This window comes from Microcaecilia unicolor, chromosome 1, assembly GCF_901765095.1.
Source record: "Microcaecilia unicolor chromosome 1, aMicUni1.1, whole genome shotgun sequence".
NCBI lineage: Eukaryota > Metazoa > Chordata > Amphibia > Gymnophiona > Siphonopidae > Microcaecilia > Microcaecilia unicolor.
The window spans coordinates 137,040,345-137,068,047 of NC_044031.1; the positions used below are offsets into that span (position 1 = coordinate 137,040,345).

The following is a 27,703-nucleotide window of genomic DNA, read 5'->3' on the forward strand; positions in this document are numbered from 1 at the left end:
ACCATAACAGCATTATATTGGCCTGAGGCAGGAGGTTTTGGCCTCTGAAAGCTAATTGAAAAGGGTGTTAGGCTATTAAATAAATTATTTTCTGAAATGGGCGTGGGTTTGGAGTGTGGCAGGGGGTGGAGCCATGCAGAGTGGGCGGAGCCAATGCAGTGTGGGGGCGAGGCTGTGGGCGTGTACTAAAATCTCCCTCTCAAAAACTGGGACCTCGTGGTAGCTCTGTATTTGTTGTGCACAAGCCATCAGTAAAGCTGACAGGAGAACTCCATATCAGCCTCTTATTATCTGTGGTGAAATCCACATCCTGGTCTTGAAGGGAAATCCGCCCCCCCCCCCCCCACCCAACCTCCTCTTTTGAATCAGAGTGTACTGAGTGAGAGAGGAAATGGCAGAAATCTGTTTGGAGGACTGTGGAATGAGAGCTGCCATATAGACTGCCACAAGAGAAGGTATACCCCAGAACTCCCCTATATTAGCTATTCATTTTGTTTCGTCAATGTGTGGTGTCTTAAGTCAATGTGTTGATCGTGTACTCTTTTAGTAGGGAGCTTAGCCTATGTGCCAGTCAGCACTATATCTCTACCAGGATCTGATCATTTAATTTCATTTCATTTATTTCATATGGCCTTGCAGTAACATATCAATGTGAGTTACTTTGCAAGTGTGGCAAATGATAGTAGAGTTTTCATTTAGCTACCCCTGCCTACCCCCCCCCCCCCCCCAATGAATTTCAAATACATTGTTTTTAAGTTTCATGCACAACTTAGCAAATTTGAAACATACATGGAATGTGTCTCAAACTTAGAGTGAAATTTAAATAAAGTCTATGTTGTGTGTTCCTGAGTTCCTAAACCAAAAATAATCCTTGTATAAACTCTCACTAATCCATGGAGCTGCTAAACCACTGACTAGTACCTTCTGAGGCATAAATAAAATGTGTCTCGTTTGAATATGAATACCAGAACCAGGTCTACATTACCACAAAGACAAAATTCCTACAAAGAAACCTTCACAAACACTAATAGAAGTGCAAATGATATGAGGATGGTAAATCTGTCTACTATCAAACTGGGTGAAATTCAACTCTGCTCTGACTTGAAGGAACTCTTCAGAATACTGCATGTAAAGATACATTTCCACAAAACATAGAAAATCTCCAGTACGTAGAATCACAAAACCAAAAAAAGAATGCCTACTTTACCCCTCCACACAGATATAATCAAAAATTACATAGATAGAGAAAAAGTGGGGAAACTACAGACCAGCAAGCTTATTTTATTTTATTTATTTATTGCATTTGTACCCCACATTATCTCACCTTTTTGCAGGCTCAATGTGGGTTACAGAGTGTTGTTATGATGCAGTCATTACATGATCTTAGATACTTAAGCTGAAAGTAAATGAATAAGATGCAAGGTCATTACATGATTTTAAATACATAAGCTGAAATTAGATGAATTAGATGCAAGGTGCTAGAAAGGTGTTGTGAGAGGTGTTTTTGATGCACCTGAGTGATTTAAGGAATGATTTATTAAGGATGTCTTTCATAGGCTTTGTTGAAGAGATATGTCTTCAAAGATTTGCGAAAGCTGGTTAGATTGTCCATATTTTTCAGGGCCATGGGTAGTGCGTTCCAGATCTGTGTGCTTTTAAATGCAAAAGTAGTGGCGTATGACTGTTTGTATTTAATTCCTTTGCAGCTGGGGAAGTTTAGATTGAGGAATTTGCAGGCCGATCTTTTGGCGCTTCTAGGTGGTAAGTCCACTAGTTTTAACATATAAAGTGGGGCATCTGCGTGGATGATTTTGTGGATGGTTGTGCAGATCTTGAACTCGATTCGTTCCTTGAGTGGTAGCCAATGTAGTTTCTCTCTTAGAGGTTTTGTCCTCTCGTATTTAGTTTTTCCAAAGATGAGTCTGGCTGCTGTGTTCTGGGCTGTCTGGAGTTTTTTAATGGTCTGTTCTTTACAGCCTGCTTACAAAGTGTTACAGTAGTCCAGATGACTTATTACTAATGACTGTACTAGGGTCCGGAAGATGTTTCTTACTTTGATTGTTGGAAAAATAATGGATATGCTGCTGAAGGAAAGGATAATAAAATTTCTGGAATCCAATAACTTACAAGATCAGAGGCAACATAATTTTTACCCATGGAAAATCGTGTCAAATGATTCTGATTGACTTCTTTGGGTGATCAGAAAACTAGATTGAGGGCATATGCTAGATGTGGTCTATTTGGATTTCAGCAAAGCCTTTGACACATTTCCTCATTTCCACATTTCAATCCTATGTTTCCAACATGATGTATTGAGTTCTCTGGCAAAATGAGTTTTTTTTTGAGCTAGATGATGTTGCGCTGGGCTCACATCTTATAGTCTGATGATTTCGGGCTGGCTGGGTGGCGTTACTGAAGCTTTTTTCTCCACATATATTAACACTGATTTAAGTCAGTAGGGTGATGGGTTTTTTCCAACATATAGAAACATCAGCCATAAATACAGCTTTTCTTTGATGTTGCTGTTGCTTAGGCTAATGATGATTATAATCCCAGAAACCTCTTGTGCTCACAATATTCCAAATAAACATATACATAACATGTATAACAAATACTGTCATATTCAAGTGCAGCACAAGTGTCCAAACTGACAAAAATATCCAAAATGTCCAATTAATAAATAGAGCCACTTATCTTGAGCAGCCACACTGCTGAACTGCTTCAACTGGCAAGTCACATTGGAATGGCAGTGCCTGAAATCCAACTGTGCGCCGAGTTTCGTTTATCACTCTGTTGGGGGGTTGGGGGGTTGGGGCAGGGACGTAGCCAGACAACAGATTTTAGGTGGGCCTAGACAAGAAGTGGGTGGGCACCAAGCGTTCTCCCTCCCCCCAATCACCACCAAAAAAATATCTCAGCTGGCGGGAAAATGCTACTTTCTATCTTGGGGTCTGCAGCAGGCACGCGCTGAAAACTGCACAGATGCTGGTATCGTAGAGAGTAGTGTTTTCATTACCATCAGGGGGAAGTCTTTAGCTGGCCAAGCTTGAGATCCCCACCAGCTACCAATAAACGTGTACTACTGTTGGATGGGCCTGAGCCCTAAATGGGATATATTTATTAATTTGCCCTTATAAAATAGACAGCTTTCTTGGACATTTGACATAAATGTACTTTTATAAAATGTTCCCCTAATGGGGGAATTCAATATATGGCACCAAATATTAGACACTATTTCTGAGATGAATTTTCAATGTGGAAAAGCCTTCTAATGGATGCAAGGTGCCAAAACAGGACAGGAACGGCAGATCCGCGTGAAAACACACTTACATGCCCATTTATAGAATAGGATCTGAAAAGGGCGTAACAATGGGAGGGTCAGGAAAATTCTGTTAAGATTTGAGCAGTGTTATAGAATAGTGCGGATTTGAGCCCAACTTGAACACTGGGATTTACACCTGGTTTCTGTTGGTGTAAATCCTCATGCCCAAAGTTGAGCATGGATTCCAGTTGATGCTATTCTATCAAGGGCACCCATGCTGAAACAGCCTTTATGCTGTAATGCCTTTTGCAGTGTTCAATTCAGCGCCCATGCTGGAACGCCCTTTATAGAGTACCGTTCAGCGCCCATGCTGGAACGCCTTTTGTAGTGTTCCATTCAGCACCCATGCTGGAATTCCATTTATAGAGTACCATTCAGCGCACATGCTGGAACGCCCTTTATTGAGTACCGTTCAGCGCCAATGCTGGAATGCCTTTTATAGAGTACCAATTAGCACCCATGCTGGAATGCTCTTTATAAAGTACCATTCAGCACCCATGCTGTAACTCCCATTCCAGCACCCATGTTGGAACACCCTTTCTAGAGTATCATCCAGCACCCATGCTGGAATGCCCTTTATAGAGTACTGTTCAGCACCCATGTTGGAACACCCTTTATGGAGTACCGTTCAGCGTCCATGCTGGAACGCTCTTTATAGAGTATCATTCAGCACCCATTCTAGAACATCCTTTATAGAATACCTTTCAGCACCCATGCTGTAACGCCTTTTATAGCGCACAGTTCAGCACCCATGCTGGAACATCTTTTATAGAGTAGCATTGGGCACCCATACTAGAACACTGTTTATAGAGTACCATTCAGTGCCCATGCTGGAATGCCCTTTATAGAGTACCTTTCAGCGCCCATGCTGGAACATTCAGCACCCGTTCTGGAACAACCTTTATAGAATACCATTCAGCGCCCATCCTGGAATGCATTTTATAGAGTACTGTTCATCGCCCATGCTGGAACACCCTTTACACCTTTCAACACCCATGTTGGAACATTTAGTGCCCGTGCTGGAACACCCTTTATAGAGTACCATTCAGCACCCATCCTGGAATGCACTTTATAAAGTACTGTTCAGCGCCCATACTGGAATGCCCTTTATAGAATTTCGTTCAGTGATGATGGTTTTTGTGCTGAATTTTGAGGGTCATTTACTTAATCCAACCCTAAATGCATAGTTTAATGCAATTGGTGGTAAGCTATATGTATATTGTTTTGCGTGCAACTTAATGCTAACACAAACAAGATTAACTCAAGTGTATTAATGCCAAGAAGACGCATGTTAATATATTAATATCCTTTAGCACATGGGCCCTTTTGTTTGCTTGTGATATCAGTCATGCAGTACAACTATAATTTACAGTATCTTGTCTTAAGTGTCAATCAATAAAGCCAGGTACAATCTCCTATGGAGTTAGTAAATTGACTAAACCATGTCATTTGATCTCTGTTAGACATCAAAGCAGCAAATGAGTATATTCTTTGTTTTCTTCCAGGCAGTAAATAAATTTCAAGCCAAGAACAGCATTGTCAAGTATAACTTTTGAAGATGCCATGGCCTCTCTGGGATGAACCTGGTCTGGGGCGGGGGGAAATATTCTTTGATCAAACATGTCTGTTTCTCTTGGTTAGCTCAGAAGAAAGTAGTGTGTATCTTGAAAGCTTAGATCAAAGTGGTTGTAGGGACCATAAATTGCACAAAATTACAGTGACTTTTTATTCAGCGTAATGGTTCTAAAGAGGAAGGATCTGAAAAAAAAATTAGAAGTGGCTCTAAAAAATAGGTGATGAGACAGAATCATCATTTATTAAAATAAGAAGGTCTGCTGTTGTTACCTGCTATAAATTCCAAACTTTTACTAAGGAGCAGTACATGATAATGCTCACAAACCTCCAGATTCTATAAATGGCATACAAATTTACACTATCCACCTTATAATTGAAAGAGAAAAACGCCTAGATTTTGACTCAAATTGGGAGATAGACGTTTATCTCACAAAAACGAATAAATCGGTATAATGGAAAGCCGATTTTGGACGTTTTCAACTGCACTCCATCGCGGAAGCGTACAAAGTTGACTGGGGCGTGTCGGAGGTGTGGCGAAGGTGGAACTGGGGCGTGGTTATCGGCCGAGGAGAGATGGGTGCCTTTCGCCGATAATGGACAAAAAGTATGCGTTTGTAGCTAGAATTTAGGGCACTTTTCCTGGACCCTGTTTTTTCACGAATAAGGCCCCAAAAAGTGCCCTAAAAGACCAGATTACCACCAGAGGGAATCGGGGATGACCTCCCCTGACTCCCCCAGTGGTCACTAACCCCCTCCCACCACAAAAAATGATGTTTCACAACTTTTTATTTTCACCCTCAAATGTCATACCCACCTCCCTGGCAGCAGTATGCAGGTCCCTGGAGCAGTTGTTAGGGGTGCAGTGGACTTCAGGCAGGTGGACCCAGGCCCATCCCCCCCACCTGTTACAATTGTGCTGCTTAATGCTTAGTCGTCCAACCCCCCCAAACCCACTGTACCCACATGTAGGTGCCCCCCTTCACCCCTTAGGGCTATAGTAATGGTGTAGACTTGTGGGCGGTGGGTTTTGAGGGGGATTTGGGGGGGCTCAACACACACGGGAAGGGTGCTATGCACCTGGGAGCTCTTTTACCTTTTTTTTTGTTTTTGTAAAAGTGCCCCCTAGGGTGCCCGGTTGGTGTCCTGGCATGTGAGGGGGACCAGTGCACTACGACTCCTGGCCCCTCCCACGAACAAATGCCTTGGATTTATTCGTTTTTGAGCTGGGCGCTTTCATTTTCCATTATCACTGAAAAACAAAAACGCCCAGCTCACAAATTGTCGAATAAAACATGGGCGTCTATTTTTTTTCGAAAATACGGTTCGGTCCGCCCCTTCACGGACCCGTTCTTGGAGATAAACGCCCATGGAGATAGACATTTTTGTTCAATTATGCCCCTCCACATATAACACTTTAAAGCACTCCTTGCAAACATACATTCTGTTTAACAATTTTTTATTTTGTTTTTTATGTGTATTCACCCCCAATAATAAACAGTTTATTGCAGCACTCCTTTCATGCGTCCAGCACACGTTCACAGTCATTCAAATTTCACCATGCTCCCTTTCAATCATATCATTCAACAATAAAGCAACATTGTTGCCTGTCAACCGTTACAATTATATTATCTAGCCAAGATCTTGAATGTTCTCATCTGAATCAATTAAACGCATGAAAAGCCTCGCAAGACTCTATGCATAGTCTCTCAAAGATACAAAGTTGACAATGTCCTCTGTGCAACAGTGTCCCCAAAAGAAGCCGTTATGGCTGCCAGAATGAAGGGAAATTGGGTGAAAGTACTATAACTTCCTTTCCCCAATGAAATGGCTGTTCATCACATATATTTTACCAAATCAACTTATCATTATCATTGTTAATCCCTCTTTGCATTACTATAGGCTGCTTACCATCAGGACTGCTATCCCCGAACGGCTTACCGGATGTTACATCAGAACATTATGCCGTGCTAATCCATGCACGGTTTAAATACCCCTACAAGCTCCACCCCTTACACAACGTCATATGCTATTACAACCACTCAACCTCAAGATTTAAACCCCGAGGGGCTACGGTATTCCACTGGAAAATATACCGTTGTTCTAAATTGAATAGTTGAGCGGTGATATCTCCTCCCCGTTGTGGAGGTGTGATTTGTATTGATGCCAAACATCTCAGATCATCAATATTGTGATTTTGACTTATCCAATGGGACACAAGAGGGTTGTCTTTTTTTTTTTTTGCTTCCTCAGATTACTAATATGTTCCGCCAACCTGTTTTTCAGTTTCCAATTTACACGCCTAAAATTGCATGCTATTCTGAGATGTATGCGCAACTAAGGGGTCCTTTTACTAAGCTACGGTAAAAAGTGACCTGCGGTAGTTTAGGCATATGTATTGGGCATTCGCCGGGCCATTTTTTACTGCATCTACAAAAAATGTTGTTGTTTTTTTTTTTTTTAAATGGGACAGGAAAAGGGCCTGCGGTAAAAATGGAACCAGTGCATGCCCAAAACCGGCCTGAGCCCTTAACGCCACCCATTGATGTAGCAGAAAAGGCTCACGCGCTACACGTGCGGTGACCGGTTGGCGCATGCCAAGTGCTGATTACCACAAGAACCGGCATGTGTAGGAGGAAATAAATAATTCATTCACACATTATGGGTGTGCGCCAAATCTGAAATTACTGCCAGGAGGGCGTGCTGGCCTGGTGGTAGTCTCTTTTTGGCACATACTGCACGAGATTAGAGCCTACCACTAATTATGGGGCGCTTAGTAAAAGGGCCCCATAATTAGTTAACAAGCCAATCAGTGTCAATAATTAGGTGCTAACAATCAATTATTGGATTTATTGGCAACAATTCGGATTTGTGCACATCTTGCTAAGCGCTTTTCTATAAAGATCTGTGTGCAAATCTTATAGCGCGCAACTCAAAAGGTGGCATGGCCATGAGAGGGGTATGGGCAGGTCAGTGATATTCACTAAAGATGCACGCAATATTACTAAATACTGGGGATCCACACCTAACATACACACACCAGGATTTACACCAGGTTTCAGTAGATATAAATCCTCACGCCCAAAGTTTGGCGTGGAAACTGGCTCTAAGCATCCTATATAATAATACTCACCTTCAATGTTCTAACCTGCCTGGGACCATGGATCCCTCGGAGGTGGTCTGCTAGACAGCTTAGAACACACTGACAGCTGATTCCAAGGCAAGGGGAGGAGTAGGGAAACACGCGGAGCATGTTTTCCTACTCCTCCCCCTGCCTGGGAATCAGCTATCAGTGCGCCGCTCCCTGCCACTTCTGAGCAAGTGACAGGGAGCGGGGCAACACAGAATCCCCCCCCCCCCGGCGCATCACCAAAGCATCTCCCCACATCCGAAGAACATCAACACCCCCGCCCCCCACACACACACGTCACTCGCTCCCTCCCATCCCATTCAAGGCCCCCTCACGCCCCTCCCACCGAGTTCAAGACTCCCCCCTCCCTCCGATTTCAACACCCCCCTCCGCGTAAATGACCCCTGTACCCCCTGCCGCGACCCTCTCGACCCCCCCCTTTCTGCTGGAAACCCTTCCCCACCCCCGTCACGTTCCTGTGCAGACGACAACCAAACTTCTCTTCTCGGCTGCACCGGGGCGTTGCTTGATGAATGATCATCTGTTCAAGTTTCTGTGCGTGCGTCTGACATCAGACGCACGCACAGAAACTTCAACAGATGATCATTCAACAAGCGTCACCGGCGCAGACGAGAAGAGAACTTTGGCTGTCTTCAGCACATGTACGCGACAGCTGCGGGGGAGGGTATTCTGCGGAACTCGGTGGGAGGGGAGTGAGGGGGCCTTGAACTGGGAGGGAGGGAGGGTCTGGAACCCAGAAGGGAGGGAGGCAGGGGGGTCTGAAACTCAGAAGGGAGGAAAGGAAGGAAGGAAGGGAGGGAGGGGTCTGGGGAGGGGTCTGGGGAGGGGGGTCTGGAACTCGAGAGGGAGGGAGGGAGGGGAGGTCTGGAACTCGGAAGGGAGGGGGTCTGGCACTCAGTAGGGGGGGTCTGGAGGGAGGGAGAGGGATTACCTTGCTAGTGCCCGTTTCATTGCCTACCGAAACGGGCCTTTTATACTAGTTATTCTATAAACAGCGCCAACTTGGAGCAGCAATTATAGAATAGCACTGCTCGCTGATTTTTTTTCCACCAAATGTGGGCGCCCTTTTATGAATCTAGTCCTTAATGTGGGGAAAAAAAAGGCTTACTGCAGTAATTTGCCTGTCAGCACATGCTATTTAATTTTTAAAAAACATTTTTGGGAGGAGACATGTCATGGATGGGGAATGGGGTCCTAGGAAACAACAAGTCAGATGATCTGTAAACTCCAAAGTGGAAGACAAAAGAGCAGATCAGTCATAGATATATACAAACTTTATTAATCAATTTGCATATATAATAATGCCCATTAATTTATATGCAAATTGATGGATGGGGAATGTGCATGGAAGCATTTTCCAGCTAGCATGTTCTGATTAGCACACATTAAAGGGCAGATTCTATATATGGTGCCTGAAAATTCCGCACAGAATAAATTTCCACCTAAGCATATTCTATAAGCCATGCCTAAATTTAGGTGCAATAGATAGAATACGCTTAGTTGCCATCCCAGCGCCTACAACTACACGCATCCATTTACACCAAGGAAAACCTGGAGTAAATACTGGCGCATAGATTTAAGCGCAGAGAGGCATATTCTATAATAGGGTGCATACATTTTGGAACGCCCATGAAATGCTCATTTTCCCACCCATAACCACACCCTTTTTTGCTCCATGCATTAGAATTTAGGCGCTGTGCATTACGGATTATGCTTATCGAATTATGTTCATAAATTCTAATTCTTGCCAATTAGTGCTCATAATTGCTTGTTAAGTACTGTTATCAATGCTGATTAGTTTGTTAAGCCAATTAAGGCCCTTTTACTAAGCTGCATAGGCGCATATGCGCATCCTACATGTGTCAATTTTGAGTTACCGCCTGGCTACCGTGTGGCCCTTGCGGTAATTTCATTTTTGACGCGTATCCGCTATGCAGCCTGGAAAATAGTTTTATTTTCTGGCACGCGGGTGGTAATCATCATTGTACACGCACTGATGATTACCACCCGGTTAACGCGTGAGACTTTACCGCTAGGTCAATGGGTGGCAGTAAGGTCTCAGGCCCAAAATGGATACGTGCCAATTTTTATTTTGCCACATGTCCATTTTCGGCAAAAAAAGAGGCCATTTTTGCAGGTGCACTGAAAAATGGATCTTCGAGTGCCCAATAAATGCGTCTAGACCAGCACAGGCCATTATTCGGTGCATCTTAGTAAAAGGACCACTAAGTTTGGTGCATTGTTACAGAATACGCTTAGATTTCAGCAAGGAACGCTATGCGCGATTTATAGAGTCCGATGGTAACTGGATAATGCTGGGTTAACACGGGAGTACTTAGCATCTTCTAAATAGTGAGGTAACTATGGGGGGCCACGGGGGCGTGGGCCCCCCAAATTGGCACTGGGGCCCCTGGTTTGGCTGGCGGGGGTCCCCGACCCCAACCCCCACCAGCTGAAGCGTTTATCTGTCCCGCACTGGTCTTGCACTTGCCTCCTCTCTCCTGTTTCCAGTCGCGCCGTGCATGCTCTTGTTTTAAATGAAACTGAGCATGCTCGCGCATGCTCAGTTTCATTAAAACTAGCGTGCAGTGCACGGTGCAGTGAAAACTGGAGAGGAAGCAAGTGCGAGATCAACGCGGCACAGATAAACACTTCAGCTGGTGGGGGTTGGGGACCCCCACCAGCAAAGGTATCTTGCGGTGGTGGTGGTGGTGGGGGGTTTAGAAGCGGGAGAGGGGGTGGCAGCTGGTGGAGGCGGGCTAAAATGTGCCCCCCACTTTGGGCTCTGGCCCCCCCTCCTGCCTGGCTACACCCCTGCTCTCTAACCAGAAGGTGGAAAGTGCTTCTGCATTATTTATTTGCAAGACCCATGCACTATTGGAAATATTAGTGCAAGACCTGCTAAAAACAAATTGGAAAAATCCTTAATATACTACCTCAGTAAAACTGGGCTTAGCACGTGGGAAAGTCCTGTGTTAGCATGTGCTAAACCCAGATTATGCCACGGCTTAGTAAAATGGCCCCTTAAATTTATTTATTTATTTTAAAATTTTCTATTCCACCTAAGATCTAAGTGGAGTACAAAAACAACATACATAATGGTCCATATTATATATATTTGGTATGGTATTTTGCTTCAAGAGGGTAATTTTCCAAGGTATCTGTCCTGATAGAATGCTCTGGTTAAGAACTGCAATCTTCCCAGAGGCTAAAAGTAATGTGCTGGCTTTCACAATGAAAGCAGCATTTCAAAAGACATGTTCCTTGGAGTGTGTTTGCTGTCAGTTCCTGAAGCAAACATCACATGTGCATTTTTAAACCTACCCGAGTTGCTCCACAGCTCCCGCCATAAGCCATTTCTGCCAGCACAAACAACAGACACAAATGTATGGGTTCACTTATCACAAATGGGCCCTTTAGAAAATTAGCTACATATACCAAGCTACCAAACTATAATGTGCCTTGCCAATGCTGCAGGACATTGAAAATGATCTCCAATGTGATTATAAGGTTTTGGAAATAGAGATAATAGTATTTTTTTTTTTTGTATCATTCCTTCAGTTACTGAAAACTCCTTAGCAGATGGTTTTAGTGACAAATCTTTCCAAAAAGACAAGGCGTGAATATAAAAGATAAAGAAACTCAGCTGAATAGTCAGTCCAAAAAGCCACCCAATGTTTCTGGTATAAAAGGAAAACCAGTTTGTTTTGTTTAAACCATGATAACATGATTTCTTGGGCCAGCACATCGTAGCGACTGGAGCGGAACATGTTGTAGAGGTCTGAAACCAATTTTGCATTTCCTTTGATCATTTTGTGCTAGGAGTTTGTTTGATTTTTATTTTATTTTGACTGACTCATGAGAGTATTTTTTTTTTCTTTTGGATGTAATAATTGGAAAGTACAATAACATTGTCTTTACAGATTGTTTTCAAGCTGTGGGAAAATTAAAATTTTGTTTATAAAAGTAACCATTTCAGGATGTTGGACATTAGAACCTCACCCTTGTTTTCTATTAACACCTTTTTTTTTTAAACCTTCACACTAGGAAAAAAGATTTGTTATGTTTAGTTTTCTATTGGGCTCATTTTCGAAAGAGAAGGGCGCCCATCTTTCAACACAAATCGGGAGATGGGCGTCCTTCTCCCAGGGTCGCCCAAATTGGCATAATTGAAAGCCGATTTTGGGCGCCTTCAACTGCTTTCCATCGCGGGGACGACCAAAGTTCCTGGGGGCGTGTCGGAAGCATAGCGAAGGCGGGACTGGGGCGTGCTTAACACATGGGCGTCCTCGGCCGATAATGGAAAAAAGAAAGGCGTCCCTGGCGAACACTTGGCTGCCTTTACTTGGTCCTTTTTTTTTTACGACCAAGCCACAAAAAGTTCCCTAAATGACCAGATGACCACTGGACAGAATCAGGGATGACCTCGCCTTACTCTCCCAGTGGCCACTAACTTCCTCCCACCCCCCAAAAATGTGATTTAAAACATTACTTACCAACCTCTATGCCTGCTTCAGATGTTATACTCAGGTCTATTAGAGCAGCATGCAGGTCCCTGGAATAGTGCAATGGTGGGTGCAGTGTATTGCAGACAGGTGGACCCAGGCCCATAACTCCCCCTACCTGATACACTTGTGGTGGAATCGGTGAACTCTCCAAAACTCAAACTCACTGTACCCTCATTTAGGTGTCCCCTTCACCGATAAGGGCTATTGTAGTGGTGTACAATTGGGGGTAGTGGGCTTTGGGTAGGTTTTGGGGGGGCTCAGCAGAGAAGATAAGGGAACAACGGTGAGATGTGTACCTGAGAGCATTTATTTGAAGTCCATTACAGTGCCCCCCTAAAGTGCCCCGTTGCTTTCCTGGGATGTCTGTGTGGCCAGTCTACTAAGAATGCTGGCTTCTCCTACATCCCAATGGCTTGACTTTATGAGTTTTCCTGTGGCCAGGGGAGAAGCGTGACACAGGTCGGGGCGTTCCCAGGATTTAGGTGTTTATAAATTATAAGGAAAATATATAAATATTTATAAATGATATGGAAATCAGAACGAGTGAGGTGATTAAATGTGAAGATGACACAAAACTATTCAAGGTTGTTAAAACACATGTGGACTGTGAACTATTGCAGGAAGACCTTAGGAAATTGGAAGACTGGGTGTCCAAATGGCAGATGAAATTTAATGTGCACAAATGCAAGATGATGCACACTGAAATAAATACTCCGAATCATAGTTACCTGATGCTAGGGTACACTTTGGAGGTCAGCACCCAAGAAAATAATCTAGGTGTCATTGTAGACAATGCGCTGAAATTTTCTGCTCAATGTGCAGTGGCAGCCAAAAAAGCACAGGATGCTAGGAATTATCAGGAAAGGGATGGTGAATAAGACTGAAAATACTATAATGCCTCTGTATTGCTGCATGATGCGACCTCACCTTGAGTACTGTGTTCAGTTCTGGTTGCCGTATCTCAAAAAAGATATAGCAGAATTAGAAAAGGTTCAAAGAAGAGCGACCAAAATGATAAAGGGGATGGAACTCCTCTCGTATGAGGAAAGGCTAATGAGGTTAGGGCTTTTCGGCTTGGAAAAGAGACGGATGAGATGAGATATGATTGAGGTCTACAAAAACCTAAATGGTGTAGAACGAGTAGAAGTAAATTGATTTTTTACTCGTTCCAAAAGTACAAAGACTAGGGGAGACTCGAGGAAGTTACATTGGAGGGGGGGGGGGGTGTTATTTATCAATGTGCAGTAAAATTCAGGCTTATATTGCACCTTCATATTTACTATGGGAGTCACCAATATGTAGTAGCTCAGAACCATGTTACTGACTCCCATGGTGTTTAAATAACACTGGTTGAGAGCCACCTCACAAGCAGCCCTTATTATACTGTACCAAGAGCATTGGTTCACCATGCCACAGCTTGATGTTCCCAGGCTGTATCTTAAAGGGGTTGGCCACATTGGCAATAAAGAGATCTCAAACTCATCTCTCTTAATCAGAAATGTCCCTCACGAAGACTCTCCCATAATCCTGTCCTGACGGGAGGAATGGGGTTTTGGTCTCTGAAAGTTGTATTAAAATTAGTCCAATAAAAAGACTACCTTATTTCCATTTTCTATTTATAAATGTTTATTAACACAACTACGATAATACTTTATCCTAAGCAAAATAAGTAAAATACATTTTTATCTACCTCTATTGTCTCTGGTTTCTTCTTTCCTCATCTGCTCTTCACTCTCTCCTTTCCATCCAGAGTCTGCCCCTCTCTCTCTGCCCCTTTCCTTCCAGTGTCTGCCCTTTCTCTCCCTTCCATCAGCGTCTGTCCCCTCTCTCTGCCCCCTTCATCCAGTGTCTGCCCTTTCACTCCCTTCTATCAGCATCTGCCCCATCTCACCTCCTTCCATCCAGTGCTCCTGGCTCTCCTTTCTCCTTTTATATTTCATGTCCTCCCCACCGTTCTGCTGCTCCTGCTTGTGCTCCAAACTATCAGCAGCAGCAAAAAAAAAAGTTTTTTTTTAAAGCCAAGGCAGGATAAAATAAAAATATTATGATCGCAAGGCCTAATTACCTGTGGCTGCTGGCTCTGCTCCAGAACTGGAAGTGGCCTCAAAGGGGGTGGGGCGGCATCCACTGGTAATGCAGAGACCCTGTAATCCAAGATATTTACTTTTTGCCAAATTTCCTTCAGCTTCTTCTCTGGCAGACTAGCAGTGGCGGCAGCCTGGTGGGGGTGGAGGTGCAGGCTAGAGGAAGGTGAAAAATAGGGAGGAGCCAACCAGAGGAAACGCAGTGGTAGCAGCCCGACGGGGGTGGAAGTTGCACGTAGGCGCAGGTTGCTAAGGAACAAGTTTATGGTTTCTTGACCGACGGAGCAGTGGGAGCGGAACACCCCCTTTGGTCTGCGCCTGGGGTGGTCCACCCCTACCGCCCCACCCTTGGTATAGCACTGGATATGACTGTCCACGACTGAGGAATGTTCCTCCATGTGCAAGAGGTATATATGCACATTTTGCACGTGGAGACAATGTGCTGCCATTGCTACGGATGTTTTCTTGATGCGGTCATCAGTACCGCCACTGCATATTTTGCGTAGTGTATTTTTGATTGGCAGAAACGTTTGCTATGCGTCCTCATTCCAAATATTTTTCGTGTATTTTCAAATATCAGAAAACATTTCTTTCTTTCTTACATTGTAACGCTTTCCAACAAACATTTATTTTGCCATCGGAACATATCAAAAATGCCCCCCCACTGGTTCTAAAACCTTGGGCAACTTGGAAAGTCATAGATAATGAAACGTTAGATTTCATTTTAAGCCTTTTAAGTTAATATACCTTGTTAACTTTGTACAGCTTTTGTTTTTTGTGTTAGAACTGCCCTTTTACTTTACTGTGACCCCCAAAGTTTTCTTGCTTCTCTTTCCCATAGCCTCCATCATGTCTTCCTCCCCTTACCTTCAACCTTCCCTTATCATTCTTTGAATGGACCACACTGAGGTCTAGTGCATTTAGTCAAAATATTTTAAAACATGGATGAAACTACAACTATGCAGTCACTGTGCTTCTGTTAGCTGTGGGGAGTTGCTGTTTCTCATTAGTGTCTGTAGCATCAAGTTACATGCATAGCTCCTTGTTTCTTAATACATTGAAGTGCAATGATATGAGCTGCTCTCCACAGTTCAAAACCCTCATGTTTCTGTTGATGTCTTTTGTCATTTTTTACAAGCTCCTCCTAGGGAACTGACAGAGGAAGAGAAGCAACAAGTTGTTCATTCGGAAGAGTTTCTCATCTTCTTTGACCGGACCATTCGTGTCATCGAGCGAGCTTTGGCTGAAGACTCAAACATTTTCTTTGACTACAGTGGTAGAGATCTAGAGGATAAAGATGGGTCAGTTGTTTTCTTTTACATTTTGTGATTATAAAACTCTGCTTTAAACTGACTCCAGAAGAAATTTTGCAGCAAGAAAAGACAATTTCATTCCATTCCATTCTTTTTTCCCCCTTCCACTTTTCATAAATAGGTTTTAGGAACTTTAAGATTCATGGGTCTAATTTAATAAGAATTGAAAATAATTTTCCTATGTCACATTCATGCAGTGGCAATACATTGTCTGATATTAATCAGTTGTAAACTTGGTAACAAGCACTGCATTTTCAAAGCACTTAAGACTTACAAAGTTCCATAGGTTACTCATAACTTCAATAGGTTACTCATATAAAGACTAAGTGCATTGAAAATACGCCTCTTTGACTCTTATTTTAGAGGCATCCCCACATAAAAATAACAGCTTTTATACATGTAGATTGGCCATTTTAGAAAGATGCTGTTTCCATGTGGAGAAGTTCACCACATTTAAATATCAAGGGGGCATGGTAAGGTTATGGAGAAGAAGTGTTAGGGTGGGTCAGACATACCAACATGTATTCCCCATTTTAAAAGAGGAATACATATGGATATGAAAATATATCCACATTTATAATAACACTTGCCCTGAGGCATGAATACGTTTCTGCTAGAAGGCAGATACGAAAACTGAGGGAAACTCCCCCTTCCATTCTCCCTCCCCCATTAAACCCCATTTCGATCCCCTACAAACATAACAAACACTTCCAATCCCTCCCCCTCCCCAATATAACAAACATTTCTGATACTTCTCACAAACATTTTCAAACATATCTGGTCCCCTCAAACAAGGATTCCCCATACCCCAATGCCATCCCCTCTTACTGGGAATCCAAACTGTCTAGTGCAAGTCAGGAGTGAGCCTCAGTTGTTCCTGCTCCATTGAAATCCCAGATTTAAAATGGCAGCCTGACCTCTAGTGCTAGTGTGTGTGTGTGTGGGGGGGGGGGGGGGGGTCGGATGGTGGATCAGAGATATTGAGGGTGAATTTTGGGAAGGGCGGTAAGGACCTTGCTAGTTTCAGAAGCAGCAATTGAAAAAAAAAAACCTGGAAACACATCTAAATGTGGTAGTGCTGCAAGTTTTTCTCCCCACATGCAGAAATTTTATCTGCTAACATAGCAGCTAATGTGATCCAGTTAGCTGCAACTCCAGAGGTGCTGTTAAAGTGAACATTGTTCTCCATTAACTGCATTGCTGTCTTCCTCGAAGTTTTAGCACAGAACTTTGTAATTAACATGCCTTGACTTTGACTGCTAATGTGATAGATGCAACATTTTAGCATGTTAGTAAAAAGGTCACAAAGTGTTCTGTGTATTCTCTATTGAAAACACATGTCACCCATATAACCATTCTCATGGGATTCTTTCCTTACACAACCATAAAATCTTTGATGTGCTTTCTCCACTTTCTGTTACTGTTATCTTAGGTTAATGCAGAGATGTCAGACTTCCAGTATTTGTGAAGCACCAAGAGATCTGATTTTTAGGATACCCACAATGATTGCTCCTGAAATATATTAGGATACATGTATTCAGCTTTATGGCAAATGGTCATAATTTGATTTGAAGACTTTCATGACCCAGTTATACCCCAGTGCTCTGTGCCGTTGTCTGTAATCCTGGGCTGCAGCCCAAGTGTTTTGAATAGCAAAACTTTCCCTGTGCTTGCATCTTTCTGACTGTGTCCGGGTCTGTTTTGGATAACTTGTTAACCCTCAGAAAAATTCATGAATATTCAGGGTAGTTAGTACACAGTATACAGATTTTTAAAAAATGAAATTTGTTCAAATTATAATATTTATTTTCTTAGATTTTCATATTTAAGAGCAGGGTATCCAAACTCAGTCCACGAGGATCACAAACCAACCAGTTTTCTGGATTTCCACCATGTCTCCATGGAGTGCAAATAGATCTATGCATGTTGATTGTAAAAGACTTGAGAGCCTGAATGGGTTTTGGCCTTTGAGGATGAAGTTTGGGGACAACTATTTAAGACTACAGCACATTGAAATTCTATGAATCAGGCAGCAAAAACCTTGAGATATTAAATAATTATGAGCTCCTTCAATCACACCAAAAATAGTTGCACTGCAAGAGGGTGAGTTTCAAAAACAGTTCCTCAGGCAAAACAGTGCTTCACCTGCAGGAAAAGACTTGTATAAAATGAACTGCCTAATTTCTTGGTAAATTTTCTACCATGACTGAAAGGAGACGTTACTGTGGACAGGTTGGATGAGTAATTTGCATGTACACATATACTTTTGGATATTCAAAAGTATGCATGCAAGTTTTCCCAGAATACCTCTTTACACAAATGAACAGGTGGTGTAATTGTGTGTTGGTAGCTTTGGTGGGATCATTTTCAAAGTGAAAGGTAGTGCACCATAACACTATGGTCTGACCCTAAGTGGACAAGCAAATAAATATATCCTTGAACTTTGAACCTTGAATGTGTGGTAAGTGCAAATTTAGTATAACAACTGTTAGGGGAGTGCCTAGCATGTCATTTCCAGGTCCCACATTAAATGCCCATTAACATACAGTTCCCTGGCCACAATTAGCACAGATACAGTAGAGGCTCTTTTACTAAAGGGCTACCACGTGGCAACCTGGATTAATCGCTGGCCCAACGCGGGTGCCAATGGTAGTTCTACCCCCAACACGCGCCATTTCCGGCGCTAAAGGAAATATTTTTAAAAATATTTCCGAAGGGGGTTACTGGGCAGTAATCAGGCTGCATTGTGTGCTGTCTGGTTACTGCTGGGTTAGCATGGGAGCCCTTAGCACCACCTCAGTGGGTGGTGGTAAGTGCTCCCCCTCTTCCAAATGGCCATGCGGCAATTGCAAATTTACCGCATGGCCATTTCTTTTTTTCAGCCTTTTTACCTGCTGCAGTAAAAGGGGCCCTGGTGTGCGGCAAAAACAGGCACCACCACCAGTGCAGGGCCCCTTTTACTGCAGCTTAGTAAATGAGCCCCTTAGTGTCTCCTATTTAAGAGGTGCTATGTGGACCCACACAAACTACACAATTGTCAGCTTGTAGTATCTACCACACACTAACTGGAGTATCCAGCCCCATTCTCTGCCCATTCCCTGCCTAGTTATTGCCTCCTAATCAGGGGTGTAGCCAGATGGACAATTTTGGGTGGGCCTGAGCCCAAGGTGGGTGGACATAGAATTCACCCCCCATCCCCCTCTGGTTTGATCCTCTCTCCACCCCTCGCTGCCCACAAACCCCAAATATTAAATACTTGAGCTGGTGAGGATCCCCAAACCCTGCCAGCTGAAGATTTCCTCCTCCTTCTCGAGGAGCCAGCACTCTTCCAAATGGCAGCCTGCAGCACAGAATCATCCCCTCAAATGGGTGCAAAATATTTTATTTCCTTTTTTTTCCTAATTTGTTCGTAATAGTAATAGGCCACTTAAATAAAGGTGATAAGAAGCTCAGTGAGGTGGAGAAACAGAGCCGCTAGAACCAGAGGGCCCAGGTTCAAATGCCACAGCAGCTTCTTATGGTCTTGAGCCAGTCACTCAACCCTCCATTGCTTTGGGATGGCTTGGGACAGCACTGGCCACCCATCCACTCATGACCTGACATGGAAACCATTACAACTTGTGTGCAGCAGTGGTGTAGCTGGGGGGAGGGCTTTGGGGCCTGTGCCCCCTCTGCTTTAATGGCTGACGGGGATGCCAAGCCCCACCAGCTGAAGAGGTCTCTTCCACAAGTCCCACCTGTACTGCCAGAACAGCACTTGTCAGCAGGCACGCTTTGGCCTCCAATGCCGGCTCTCTCGCATATGCTCAGTTCAGCTCGGGCATGCCGACATTGATGGCTGAAGTGCGCTGCCAACTTGAGCGCTACTCTGGCAGCACAGGTAGGACTCATGGAGGAGATCTCCTCAACTGGTGGGGCTTGACATCCCTGCCAGCAAAGCTATGCCTCAATGTTGTGGTTGTGGTGGCGGAGGATGGGGAGGAACAGAATACCTGGCTCCCTCAATCCACTCTCGGGCCTCCCCCCAATGCATTATGCTACTGGTGTACAGGGAGAACTACCATTCCATAACTTATCAAGAGGCTTAGTTCCTTAGATCATCATTTAAAACAGCTGACTGCAAGTTTCCATATTCAAATTGGCTAATGAAAGTGCTGTGTGCGATACAAATGCATTATGCATCGATGCTGACCATTCCCTTCAACGGGTATAGACCCCTACACACTTGACTGTTCATTTAATTACCGTTTAGATCGTTCAGTCATTTTCTCTTGCAGCATTGCCTTTTTTGCTTCAGCTCAGCATCTTTTCCTTATCTCTTCTCTTTTCTAACTTGCTTAGAGATGTTCAAGCTGGAGCCAACCTTTCCTTTAACCGTCAATTCTATGATGAGCACTGGTCGAAGCATCGTGTTGTCACCTGTCTGGACTGGTCTCTCCAGGTAACTGTTTAAATATAAATCAGGAGTCTATCTAGACCTTAATGAAATAAAAATAAACATAATTTATTGATAAAAAAAGTAGTTGTCTTTCACATGATCTAGCAGATGTCCTGCAGCTGTTTGTGTTGGCATGGAACTCTTTCTTTCTGTAAATCTTTTTGAAGCTAGGAACAGACAGGCAATCGGACGCCAACATGAAAATATACTTAAAAAAAATACAAAATGAACTTCAAACAAAATTAAAGAGTGTTCTTTGTAAACTTCATGAGAATAAACGACTTAAGTGGTTTGTTGTTAGTCATGCTACTGTTGCTACTTCTTGGCTGCTGACCTTCAGTTTCAAGCAGTCTGCCGAAGAGTGATAACCGTTGGTAAAACATATTGTATTATAGAAATGGTTGATTCTTCCCTAGTGGAGTTTTTTAAGTTGAAATTTCATTTGGTAGATTGCTATTGAACCTTTAGTTTCTAGGTTTGCAAAGCAAGCCTCTCATGTTGTGAAGTTACTAGGGATAGTCATAAAATCATGGCTGTTCATTTGAGTTAATTCTACTCCAAAACTAACTCCCCTAATCCATATATAACATGGGTAGGGGCACATTCTGATTCTTTCTATGTGCAGCTTTGTTATTATTCATAAAGTGCCATCAGTGGTCAAAGAGCAAAGTGCTGGGAGTGGCGAAATGGGAAATTTAAGCAAACAAATAAGTTCTTCCTTACCCGTTGTCTGCGCCCTACAAAAGCAAACAGGTGTAGGAGAGGTACCACCCTACCTAGAAGGTCCTGCAACTTGCATGAAGATAATGAGATTTGGCCTTTATTTTAGAAGTATCCCCACTTGTAAATGGCAGCAATTGACATCTGGAGAGGCCCAGACATATAAATGCCATTTCAGGCCGTTGACACATGGAGAAGCTAACGACATACAGATATTAAGGGAGCATGGGTATGAAAGGGAAAGGGGACATCCTGGGCAGGCATACAATACAGAGGTGCAATCCCCATTGTACATAAAGAATCCACATATGTACTAAAGAAGATAGGCATCAGTGTGTACAACTGCTGAAGACATGTATAAGTGGCTGCTGTAAAGGGCAGCTATAAATCCCAACATCTAAGCCTCCTCAGATCACTTTTCCACAATATCTGCCCCACCCACCATGATTACTTCCCAGCATTCAATCCCTCCTGTCCTCAAAGCATCCATTTCCACCTCCTCCACAGCCATAACCTCCTCTCCCAATGCCAGCCCCCAGGTCACAGTCTAATGGCAGACACCTCCATGGCAATCCCCAAGAGCAAATCCACCACAGCTACCTGCCTGATGTAACCCCTTGTATGAATCTCGGAAGGAGAGTACCACATGTTGGAAGGATGACTACATTGAGGGAGGGGGATTGCTGCAGGGGAAACTAGGAGTTTGGCATCAGAGTAGTTGTGGCCAGGGGGAAGTTGTGACCAAGGGGGGGAGGGTATTAATTTCATTGAAGGGGGAGCAAGAATCGGGGCCCTTTTCAGAAAATGTTCTCACATCTATGTGGTGGTGGTGGATTTCTGTGTTTATTTTCCCCATATGCATTTTTCCCTCTTCACCCCTATCCTGTATCTGCTCCAGGTTAAAAATGTGGCATTTACTGCGGCAATACTGCTAGAGATTAATCTACTATCTATGAAAATCATCCTTAGGTCAAACCTTATTGCACTTTATTAAACAGGACTCAATCTGTTGCATCATGAAATATTATTATTAAAGTTAAGTGAATTGGGGATATCAGGAGTGGCTCTGAACTGATTTGGGGATTTTGTGAGAAAAAGATCATTGTAGAGTAAAATTTGGTAAGCTCCTCAGTACCTCTCCACTCATCTCTCCCTACACTCCTCCCCGGGAACTCCATTCACTGGGTAAATCTCTCTTCTCCTCCACTGCTAACTCCGGACTCTCTTCCTTTTATCTCACTGCACCATATGCCTGGAATACACTTCCTGAGACGGTACGTAAAGCTCCATCTCTGGCCATCTTCAAATCTAGGCTAAAAGCCCACCTTTTTGATGCTTTTAACTCCTATCCTCAGTCACTTGTTCAGTACCCATGTTTTATCATTCCCTCCTTAGTGATTCTCTTATCCCTTATTTGGCCTGTTTCTCCTAATTAGATTGTAAGCTCTGTCGAGAAGGGACTGTTTCTTCAGGTCCAGTGTACAGCACTGCATACATCTATTAGCGCTATAGAAATGATAAGTAGTAATAGTAGTAAGGAACTGTCTGAGTTATGGAAGGAGTGCCTCAGGGCTCCCCGCTTCTATTTAATGAGCTTTTATATTTCTTTTGGAGAGGGTCTCCAAGAACTAGAAATTTCATTTTACTTTTATGCAGATGGCATTTTACCAAATTTTGGATCAAACATGCAATCAGCTAAACTTCAAAAGGACTTGTCACCTAAAACTAAATAGGGATACAAATTTGCATAGTCCTAAAGAACTTTGTAGCACAGTAAAACAGTTAGTGGATGGTCATAAGAATGGTATGGTTCATGGGGGTCCTGATCCAGTTACTTTTGCAGCTTTTTTTATTTCAAAAGATGGAATGGATAGATATGTTATTGGTTACCAATGTGGACCCCGGTATGAATGATGAAGAGATGGTTAATGAAGTTTGGACTCTTTTTGGTTTGCCTACAAAACAAGAGGTAGCCATAGTTGTGTCTTCTTTAACACCTACGAAATCTTTGGTTGATCCATATTCTGCAGCAGTTATAAGGGGTTTGGCTTCAACAGTTGCTCCAATTTTGTCACTGATTGTGGATAAATCATTATCTCAGGGGAAAGTTCCAGAAATATATAAAATTTCTGCAGTAAAGTCTCTTTAAAAAAGTGGTCGTTTGGATGTTTTGGAATTAGGTAATTGTAGGCCAATTTCCATTGTTCCTGTGGTATTGAAGTTAATTGAAAAAGTTGTTTTTCGACAACTGATAGAGTATGTGGGGACGGCACAGTGTTTGGATGATCATCAATATAGTTTCAGGGAAGGACATAATGTCGAGACTTTGTTGTTATCTACCCTGAACGTAATGAGGCAGGGGATTGATGGGGATCAAACATTTTGCTTTGTTTCTTTGGATGTGTCATCGGCATTTGACACAGATGACATTGATCTTTGGTTGTCCAAGCTTAAAGGAATAGAAATTGGTGAAGTTGTTTGGGATTGGTTTGCATCTTTCTTGAAGAGACATCAGATGCAGGTTATTAGTAAGGGGAAGGTATCTAGAGTGCAGACAGTTTCTAAAGGGGTGCTGCAGGGCTCCGCCCTTTCTGCCTTTTCATTTAACATCTATTTGGCCTCTTTAGGAAGGGTTTTTAGGGATTTACAGGTTGAATACAGGATTTATGCTGATTGCAATATTTTCTTTCCAGTGCAAGATGGGTTGAGTGGATTGATTGAACGATTGAGCAATTGTATGATAGCTATTAAAGGATGGATGTGTTTGAATACATTAGCCTTAAATCTGAGTAAAACTGAATTAATATTTGTTGGAAATGATGTGGATTTACTTCACTGCCGGACAGCAAGACTGGGTAAGTCTGTGTTGCCTGTGCGGGAGTGTATGTGTGTATTGGGTGTAATTTTAGACCCTTTATTGTCTATGCAGGATCAAGTATTGCATGTGGTTATATGTCAGCATTTTTTCAGCTTCATTTACTGGCAAAATTGAGACTGAAGTTGTCAAAATTTGATCTGTGGTACAGATTGTTGATGGGAGTGTCTCGGTTTGAACATATATCCCCAATTCATTGCTCATTGCATTGGTTGTTGGTTCACGTGTTCCCTGGCATCTTACAGATGTGACTCAACAGTATCAGCCTGCCCTATCCTTGCGGTCTGAAAATTTGAAGTTATTGGCAAATGTCAGATTGCAATCTGTAAGATATGCTGATACTCAGAATACTGCTTTTTCGATAGCAGGTCCACAAATTTGGAACAAATTACCAGGTTACCTGAGATTGTGTAGCAGCAGAGAACAATTTGGCAAATTATTGAAGACATTCTTGTTTGAACATGCATGGAACTGATGCTTGTGTCTTTATTTTAAGCAATGTATTGTTTTGTTCTGACAATTTGTTTATTTTTATCTTTTTATTGTGTATGTAGCTTTGTGATCCACCTAGTTGTAGGCGGAATAGACATTTTAGAATAAATAAATACATTTATTGGTGGGTTGGCTTGTAGTATTATTGCTTGTAAGCTTATATGTGTGTTCATCATCTCGGGTCACTCAATAGAAATAGTTTACAAATCAAAATAAATATATAAGAGAAAGCTTACTGCTAGTGCAGTTTTTAAACATGAGTTTTTTCTTGACCTGTAGTATTTTAGGGGTGAGGTATTTCTTATTGCTTTTGAATAGTTTGATTTGTTATATGTTTATATTATATTTTTCTTGTTCTGTAATTTTTTCCTTTACTGTAACCCACTCTGAAGTAGGATAGCAAAAATGGAATATAAAAGACAACAATTAATTATAAAGACAATATGGGGGCCTTTGTACCTTTGTAAAAGAGGCTTTTATAATAATCCTCAGTAGTACAGAAAGCTTTTGCATAAATTTGCACCTGCTCTAAGGCAGACACAACAATATGTGTATGTTCTATGCACACATATATATTACAACTCTGCCCCAGCTCTGCTCAAGGCTGCTCCCAGGAATGTCTACATGACGACTACATATAAGTACATGTTCTTGTCCACATAATACTTGTATCTGTGTATTTGCTTACTCCATTTGTAAAACATGTTTTACATATGGAAAATGCTTCCTAGAATTACCCTCAGATAGGATAACTGGAAAGCATTTCTGCGGATAAAGCAGCACTTTGGCACAGAGAAGCTTTTATGAGCTTGCCTCCTTCATTTAAGGGTAAATATATATGCACACAGCCTAAATAGAGGTGTTTCCAGAGAGGAGGCTGGGGAGGGGTTTGTGTTTCCATGCACATGTGATCAAGGGGGGGAGTTATAAATGGGACCCTGCGCTAAAATAACATGACTTGTGGTAAAATAACCCAACTTAATGATAGCCCACGTTGATAACTTTCCTCTTCAATAACCCAGAAAATTTGAGCGTGTGAAAGAGCAGATATAAATGTAAATGCATAAATTCCCTGGGATAATTTTCAAAGTGGAAGCATGTTTGTTTTGGAAATTTACACGTGTGTGACAATGGAAAGTGTGCACATTGTTTTTCTGTATGTGCACAGTTATAAAATTATCCTCTAAGGAGACAATTACCCCATGCTCAAAAGTATGCATGGCGCAATTATGTGCAAACTTGTAGGGAACCTTAAAGCAAGCATGTCAGGGGAGAGGTTTGGGTGGAGTGTTGGTAGAGTCATGATTTGTGCATGTGTTTTATAATCAGTGCTTCTTTTGTAGAAAAAAAGGTACTCATACAGGGCAACCTTAGCAGTGGGGCCATTATATAAGGCTCCACCCCATACTACCCATACCCCTACAGTAGTCACACCCCTTTTCCCAGCCATGGAGTATATAAAAAGGCATCACTGAAAATATTACACCAGTCCCTAGAATTCCAATACATCTCTTACTGGGAAAACATAACAAGCAAGATGTTCTATACAGAAACTAGTCATCAGCAGAATCCTGCACCTTAGTCATGTGCACATAGAACACGGATAGAGCCTCACCAAATACAAAATTATTGACCACAAATTACTTTATGCTGCTGTTGCCATTATGGATACATAGTTCAATGCATCCCATCACAGAGGGCAGGTATAAAAGGGGAGGCATGGAACTGAAATGACTACATATAAATCCAGAGTAAATTTTAATATGTATACCTTTGGCTGAGTTTCACAAGAAGCTCCAAATATGACTAATACCATGATTTGGTTCAGAGGGGCATTTTCAATATGCCGTCTAAGTCCGACTTTGGATGTTTTGCTCAAAATGTCCAGAATCCGAATAGCAAATATAGCCATTTTCAAAAGAGCAAACGTCTATGTTTTTTTTAATGACCACTTGCTAGATTTTTATTTTATTTTATTGTTTGCATTTGTATCCCACATTTTCCCACCTCTTTGCGGGCTCAGTGTGGCTTACAATAAGATATGAATAATGAGAATACAGTTGTTACAAATTGGTTATGGGTTACATTGTACAAGTTATGCGAGATAGATGTTTATGTGCGCTGTGCATTTATTTATTTTTTTTGGTCCATTTTCAAAACTAAAACCCAACCAAGTGAAAAATGCACAAAATCAAGCCATTGGGATGTAGGAGGAGCCAGCATTATTAGAAGTCTGGCTACACAGACACCCCAACAGAGCAATGGGGCACCCTAGGGGGGAGTGCAGTGGACTTCACATAACAGCTCCCAGATACACATCTCATTGTTGCTCCCTTATATTGTATAGTGAGCCCTCCAAAATCCACCAAAAACCTACTGTACCCAACTGTACACCACTACAATAGCCTTTATAGCTGCAGGTGTCACCAATATGTGGGTACAGTTGGTTTTTGGTGGGTTTTGGAGGGCTCATACATTCCACCACAAATGTAACAGAGTGAATTATGGTCCTGGGTCCCCTTCTCCACAGTGTACTGCACTGACTACTAGGTGACTCCAGGGACCTGTTGCTGCTCTGATAGGACTGACTATAACATCTGAGGCTGTCATAGAGGCTGGTATGTACTGTTTCTTTTACATCTTTGGGGGGTGGAAGGAGGCCAGTGACCACCTGGGGAGTAAGGGGAGGTCATTCCTTTATTTCTTCAGGAGGTCATCTGGACATTTATTGCACTTTTTGTGGTTTAGTCATTATTAAAACATGTCCAACTCAAAACGTCTTAGTTTTAGTCCTGGATGTTTTCATTTTTGTTCCATTTTGACTGAAAACTGTCCGAGTCTTAGAAGCGCCCAAATCCTGCCCTTTAACACATCCCCAACATGCCCCCTTGAAATATGGATGAACTGCATAGAAAAATGTCTGGAAAATGGGTTTCGAAAATGCCTATTTGGACGTTTTGGCAAGAGAAACGTCCAAATGCTGCTCTATGCCTCTTTTCAGATGTTTTTCTCTTTTGAAAATGAGCCCCATGGTGTCTGAATTTAGCTAATCTGGTTTGTTTCATAGTGTATATACTGCAGATTGTTTGCATTTCATGTCTACTGCAAACTTGCTCAATGATTTTTCGATGAACATCATTACTACAGATGACCAGATTTTGTATGTCTAGCCACAGATGGGCATAATCCGTCACAATAAGTTGCCATTTGAGGTTCATGTCTTCAACT

The 27,703-nt window shown here is 42.5% G+C and overlaps 1 protein-coding gene across 6 annotated transcripts in view; it reads left to right on the top strand.

Moving 5' to 3' along the window:
• DYNC1I1 (dynein cytoplasmic 1 intermediate chain 1) overlaps positions 1–27,703 on the top strand; it is a 548,409-nt gene that overhangs the window by 245,622 nt on the left and 275,084 nt on the right. For all 6 annotated transcript variants that reach the window (XM_030200752.1, XM_030200770.1, XM_030200797.1 and 3 more), the window contains 2 exons: positions 15,776–15,938; positions 20,292–20,391. In XM_030200752.1, coding sequence (XP_030056612.1) covers positions 15,776–15,938; positions 20,292–20,391 — 263 coding nt within the window. The remainder of the gene's footprint in view (positions 1–15,775; positions 15,939–20,291; positions 20,392–27,703) is intronic.